This window comes from Citrus sinensis, chromosome 4, assembly GCF_022201045.2.
Source record: "Citrus sinensis cultivar Valencia sweet orange chromosome 4, DVS_A1.0, whole genome shotgun sequence".
NCBI lineage: Eukaryota > Viridiplantae > Streptophyta > Magnoliopsida > Sapindales > Rutaceae > Citrus > Citrus sinensis.
Window position 1 is genome coordinate 10,491,091 of NC_068559.1, and position 7,147 is coordinate 10,498,237.

At 39.6% G+C, this 7,147-nt stretch overlaps 2 protein-coding genes across 2 annotated transcripts; one reads left to right on the forward strand and one right to left on the reverse strand.

Annotated features, from left to right (window-relative positions):
- Window positions 1–2,620: 2,620 nt before the first annotated feature.
- Window positions 2,621–3,286, forward strand: LOC127901933 (uncharacterized). The gene is made up of 2 exons (XM_052440160.1): window positions 2,621–2,916; window positions 3,003–3,286. The coding sequence occupies exons 1-2, from the start codon at window positions 2,734–2,736 to the stop codon at window positions 3,180–3,182; spliced, it is 363 nt and encodes a 120-aa protein (XP_052296120.1). The 5' UTR covers window positions 2,621–2,733; the 3' UTR covers window positions 3,183–3,286.
- Window positions 3,287–4,816: 1,530 nt separating this feature from the next.
- On the reverse strand, window positions 4,817–5,818 carry LOC127901852 (uncharacterized). Its single transcript, XM_052439872.1, has one exon. It carries the CDS (start codon window positions 5,816–5,818, stop codon window positions 4,817–4,819), a length of 1,002 nt encoding a protein of 333 aa, XP_052295832.1.
- Window positions 5,819–7,147: the final 1,329 nt, after the last annotated feature.

Sequence of the window (7,147 nt, forward strand, 5' to 3'; positions counted from 1 at the left end):
GTGGTCGGGTAACGTGTATGATGTTTCCTATAAATGATGATAAAACAACCGAGCGGTGAGATACTGGAGACTGACAGCAAATGTAAGGCCATTGACCGCGGTGGTGATCCAGGGAAAGTTGTGTGTTATTTGTTGCCCGATTACCACAAATGTTGAAGACGGGCCCTGCAAGTCCACGTGTCCCGCGCATAGTGAGATTTCACAAGTATTAAAGATGGGCCATGCACGTCCACGTGTTTCAAAATTTTACTAAAAAAATTAAATATAAAAATGTAATGATGGAATAATGATCCACGGTTAATCTTATGATAGGCGGCACCGCGACAATGCTGTGTAACAGTGTAAGGCAGTCTAATTAATTTATGATTTAAATATTATTTATAAAAAAATAAATAGTTTTGTCACGCATTCAAGTGTCCAAAAGCTCACTAAATCATATTCTTGAAATGATATATTTTTTTTAATTTTAAATTTTAGTTGAAATGAGATATTAAAAAATAACCAATTAAACAGGACTTATGATTTAATTATATTTCATTTCAGTCTTAGTAAATTTTATTTATATCTAAAACTAAAAATATTGAATAAAATAATAGACCTTTTTCATATTTCGAGATTAAAAATAGTTGAACCTTGCAAATAAAAAAATTGAGTTACAATGTACATATATTATCAAATGATTGATGTTTCTAGGGAAATTTACAGTAATAACCAAAAAAATTTCTCTTTTTTTCATCTTAACCCCCCAAAAATATTTCTATCAATATTAGCCATTAAACAACATTTGAGACCAAAATACCCCTCCCTCATCTCTCCCCCAACACTCCATTTCACTCATCTCTCCCAAACCAATCCAACTCCCATCATCGGCGGCGACATCAACCCTCGTCGGCGGCGGCTCCATCTCTCACCGGCATCCGATCTACGATCTACAACCTTCAACAAAATCTAGGTTAGTCATTTTTCTTATTTTCATTAATTTAAAATGAGATTTTAGAATAATAATAGTTATAGCTTGAGATTAATAGTGGTGGTGATGATGTTTGTGGTGGTTGGTGGTGTTTGGGAGTATTGTTTTCGATTTTGGAGTGATTGTGCTTAATTGCGGGTGGGGAGGGAGGGGAGATGGCCGCGCGCTGCTGCCCATCTCGCGGCACGCTGTTGCACCAAATCTGGTGCGACAAGCGCGCGCCTGTCGCACAAGCTGTGGTGCGACAGGCGCGCGCCCGTCGCACCAAAGCTGGTGCGACGGGCGCGCCTGTCGCACCAAAGCTGGTGCGACTGGCCCCGTCGCACCAATTTATGGTGCGACTGGCCCCGTCGCACCAATTTATGGTGCGACAGGCTTGCCCGTCGCACCAAAAATTAAATTTTTTTTTTGTAAGGAGTTAATTTTTTTTCTGTAAATGTAATATAATAATTTTATAAATATTACAGATACATGGCGAAATCAGAATCACCGGATATTGAAGTAGGCAAGATGTATTTTCGTTATGCTGATCATTTTCCTGGTCGAATTTCGAGCATGTGTATGTTATCTTCGGTCGTTAAAGTCATCGAGGAAAAATTAACAAACCGGCAGTTGCGTATGTTCAAAAAGGATATATTTGGGCATTTCTTGGAGTGTCGAAGTTTTCCATTTAGTGGGGTAATTTTGCACAATCTTCTACTGCGGCAAGTGGCCCATGAAGAAGATAGCCGTGAGGATCAGTTATGGTTTCAAATTGGTAAGCATGTGATTCGCTTGTCAATTGTTGAATGGTGCTTGGTTACTGGACTTTCATTTGGTGTGGATACCAATCAAAAAATGATGAAATGGAGCAGAGGCTACGGAATACGTATTTTGGTGGTGTGCATCGTAAGATTAATGTGAAGCAATTCGATGCAGTATTTAAGGAGTTGAAATTCGAGGAAATGAACGATATGGACGCATTAAAGATTGCACTGTTTTATTTTGCGGACAGAGTACTAAATGCAAGAAAAAATCACTGTCAAATTAATTTCGATTGGCTTGACCAAGTTGATGATATACAGTACTCCCGAAAGCGTCCATGGGGTCTATTGTCGTGGGAAATTATTTACGAGAGTCTTGACAATGCACTGTTCGAGAAAGACGAGAAATTTAAGAAGACTCGGTTGAAAAATTCAGATCATAATATTGAAAAATACAATCTTTACGGCTTTACGTCTGGGGTTCAGGTGCTATTTTTTTTTGTTTATTAATAAGTTTTATTGTATTAAATATTTGATAGTTGTTTTATTTGATTTTTCACTTTGGTTGTTGTAGGCTTGGATTTACGAAGCAATCGGAGGGTTGCCATCAACATGGGTCGTCAAAACGAAGAATAAGATTCCCCGCATTCTGCAATGGAAGCCCATGGCGTCGTCGAGAATCAACTTTGCGGAGGTTTATTCGTTCTTCAACGACGAATCTCGTCTTGTAAGTAATATGTATTACTTATTTTTTAAACTTTACTAAATTTAAGTTATGTATACTTAAAATTTTAAATTGAATTTATGGAAGGGGGACGTTTTACAAACCCTTGAGCCAAATTCAAAGGAGAGTAGCAAAAATTATTGGCTCTCTGTGAAGGATTACTTGCCAAGCATTCCAGACTGGGTTCATAAGGTCGGTATACTCTAAGCACTAAAAATTTGTTAATCGAAATTTTTGACTTTTCATTTACTAATTTTAAATGATACTTTATACAGCATCAACCCTCAATCAACGCGATGCCGTCGGTTACAAGGCATTCAGACGAGCATGACGATCATGACGACATACCAAACCCAATACCAGAGCAGCGTCATGACACTTTTGCGGATGAGGTGGGGCATGACACTTTTGAGGATGAGGTGGCTGTTGATGACCACCAGCAGCAAACAGACAACTCTGATGACGCACGAGATTCTGAGGTTAGAAAGAATATACGATATTTTTTTTTATAAATTATTAATTTTTTATTGTTATTCTAAAGTTTTATTTTTTTCTTTTGTAATAGTCGAGGACAAAGCAGTTTAATGATTACGTACGACGACGGCTGGATAAGATTGATCGTAACGTGTATGAAATAAAGTCAGAATTAAAAGATTTTAAAGAAACCGTTGTTGGCTTCATCGACACATTTTCTAAACGTCCAAATAAGGATTCTCCCACTGCACGCTCGTATGCGGTAAGCTAATTTAAATTTGATAATAATGTTCGTTTAACTTTTAATTTGATAGTTATTTAATATGTTCTTTTTGGCGAATGTACAGGCCCCGGATGACGTTGGAGTGTATACTGACGTGGGCAATGAAAATTTGTCTACGCCCACATCATTGTATAGTTTCTACGGGGATGTAAGTGGGGAGAGCGTGCAGGTGTTCACAGAGGTGCCTCCGGGCGTTAGTAAGTTCGGCCGCGCGTACATACCGTCGTATGTTTATAACAGTCCTTACATGATTCCTCCGGTCAGGCAAGGACAGAACGTCCGGCCTTTACCTCGACCCCAAATCATGGAGCATGCGATTGACATGAGTACGAGTGTGGAAGTAAATCCACTGAGAGGCTTGGAGGACTCTAGTCTGTTTGCTGAGTTTGATCAATGGTTTACTGGTGATAGCAGAGTCCGCCGGAGAGTCCAGCACCCGCGGTCATTCTTTCAAATAATTTTGGGGACAGCTTCGATGGGATGGTTAGGCGATGAGGTATTTATAATTTCCTCGTGGTGTATACTGTTGTGGATTTTTGTATAAATTTGTTTTTAAAAACTCGTAATATTTCTGTTTCTCTACAGCATATTCACGAGTATCTCCGCTTGATTAGCGAGAAGCAACGGCAGTATCCAAATGCCTTACTCCAACGTGTCACACATACTGACACATTTTTTTGGGTAACGTGCCGACAAAACTTATAAATTTTATGTGGATGTAAAAATTTAAGTTTTATTAATTTATGCATTTCTTGGTTATCTATGTATTAGGTGTTCTTGAATCAGTTATGGAATAACGGGAATTGTGCAGTCGATTCAATGGTATTCGACGACCACGTGAATAGTTATCTTTGTGGCCGACAGCACACAATGTCTAAATCAATGACGGATGTCGATATGGTATGTATTTTATTACATTTCACATGCTATCTAATGAAAATATTCAAGTTGTTGCTTTTTCTTTGTTGTATTTTAATTTCATACATAACGAACATGTTTTTCAATTGTTATATGCAGCTACTCATCCCTGTTAACTTCGACGGCGCGCATTGGGTACTAGCACGAGTTGACTTTCGAAAAAACAAAGTCTGGATTTATGACTCATTACTCACAAATCGCGACGACAAAAGGTACAAGTTGAAATTCAAGCCACTTGAAGTGATATTCCCTCGATGGTTGGAATACGTTGGCTTCTACAATATCCGACCGGAGTTGCAGAGTGAAGACCCGTGGAAAGTTATCGCAGTTAAGAGCGCGCCACAACAAGAGCCCGGAACTGGCGATTGCGGTGTTTTTGTATTGATGGTTACGATGTATTTAATGTTCGGGCTTAGATTGGAGTTTAACGCTAGTCATGTCGAGTACTTTAGAAAGAAGATTGCGGTTGATATATTTAATGACGATATTCAATTGTAAACCTATGTAGTAATTTAAATGTTGAAATTTGAATTTTTTTTTACTTCCCACACTTAAGTTTATATAATTTTAATGTCTCACATTTTAAATTTTAAATAAAGTTTTATGAAATATAAGTGTACAATACAAAAAAAACAGTAACAGTTTTAACCAACGAACACAAAAACAATAATAGTTTTAACAAACTCATAACACACAAAATACAACTAACTTCGAGTCGACGCAATGGGATTCTTACATCTCTTACGATTATGGCCTAGTTCATGACACCGACCGCATCTAACAGTCCGCCGGTCAACGTCCTCGCCAGCCGAGGGTATTCTGAGCTCTTTACGACGGCCAGGTAGTGGTGCCTCAACTGGTGGGTATACATGCATTTTCTGAATTTCATCTAGAATTTCCCAATCAGCCACATCACCAACTGGCTCTACTGGTTGTGCATAAGCCATCGCCAACGATTCTGTAGTGTAAAAGTCCGAGCAAAGGTTAATAAAATCCACCCGGTGTGTTAGACACGCCGCGATTGCATGAGCACATACAAGCTGATCAAGCTGGAACACTCTACAGGAGCAAGTTCTCTTTTGCAAGTCAACTAACCCTTCCTTAAGCCCACCGCCTATAACTTGAAAGCGATGCGGAGACACCGGCCGAACTATCATTCTTTCAGCTATAGTTCTCCTCTCAGTGACTATTTCATCCGCCCATGTTGTTAGCCGAGTTGTCATTGATTCAGCCACAATTTTCCTATCATAAAACCATTGCTGCAATGTTTTCCTAAAGTGATCAACAAGATGAGTCACAGGAAATTTTCGAGGTTCCCTCATGAACGCATTAACACTCTCCGCGATGTTCGTGGTAAGAATGCTGTACCTCCTACCTTCAAACTGCAACCTTGCCCAATTACACGTACCGACATTATTTTCTAAGTAATCAGCCGCACCCGAGTGGATCATCCACAACCCTTCAAGTTGTCTCTTAAATTCCTCATGGCCATATGCTTTTGCTGCATTAATAAAGGCAGGCTCAAATTGATCCCAAAGAGCTTTGGACATTCTAAACTGAGACTTAATGTTACCTTTCACGTGGTAAAAACAAACGCCATGAGTTGCATTGTGAAAAACTTTAAGAACGGCTCTCCTTATGGCAGTGCATCGATCAGAGATAATTACCAACTTAGGTCTATCGCCAATCACTCCGTGTAACTTCATCATAAACTATTCCCAAGCATCGTTGTTTTCTGAATCCATGATCCCAATGGCTAACGGATACAATTGATTGTTACCATCAAGACATGTTGCTACGAACATGCTTCCACGATATAATCCCTTCAGATGAGTACCATCTACAGCAATGACAGGCCGAATGTACTGCATAAAACCCTTGATGGAAGATCCGAGTGCTACAAAATAGTACAAGAAATTACCATCTCCATCCTGCTCGAGGTGAGTGACTGTACCCTCATTCGCTGTAGTTAGTACGTGAGAGTATTTAGGGAGCAAGTTGTATGACTCTGCAGGGTTGCCTCGAACTATTTCAAGACCAACTTCTCTCGCCCGATATGCCTGCTGGTATGTTAACTGAACACCGTATTCCTGTTGCATATCTGCTCTTATGTCATTCGGAGTATAAATCCTCTTGTCTTGAATATATTTTTCTGCGATAATATGACCGACAACCTGGCTCCTGACTTGATGACGTCCATCAACCAATACCTCATTATGACAAGTGTGTACATTGTCAATTCTCTTCACCACCCATGGAATATTTTGCTCGTTCAAACATCTAGTTGCTCGAATACGCCATTTACATGATTCTGAACAACAGTGAGCCTCGAAACGTGTCGTAGTAGACCGTGCAATCTTGAAATCAAACTTGTCTCTAAAGGCAACCTTGCGTAGTTGTAATATAAACTCATTTTTCTCAGCAAATAGCTTACCCACACTGATATCATCTGAATCACAACTGCTAACAAAGCTTGGAGCAACCATATTCGAAGGCAAAGTTGGAGCAACATTTGTAAGGGGGTCAATTCGCCTTCTCGATCGAACCATAGAAGGAATAGGTCTATTGCCTCTGTTATTCACAGGAGTATTGTCTTCACACTCATCCTCATGCTGAAACGACGGAACATTTGAAGGACCGGCTCCTCCATCATCACCATCATTATTGAAACGAGTGCCCCCCCTTGTAGTATTAGAAGGTTCTGCACAAACATTATCCCCCTCTGTCTCATTATGAAAATCATCATTGTCCCGAAAAACATTATTGTGATACGGAGAATATCGTTGCTCCAACGACGTTGTTATTGGAAATACTGTTGCTCCAACATCCTGTAACGTAACGCCATTATCATCAATGTTGTCATAATTATCGTGGATTGGAGAGTAATCTTGCTGCAACGATATTGTCCTTGGCAACACCTCTTCATCATTATCGGGGCCAGACATATTTGCTCTAAACGAAGTTTCTGTATCGACATGTGACTCAATACCTTCGCTCGGAACTCGAGGTGATGTGGTCACGAATATAGGAATGCA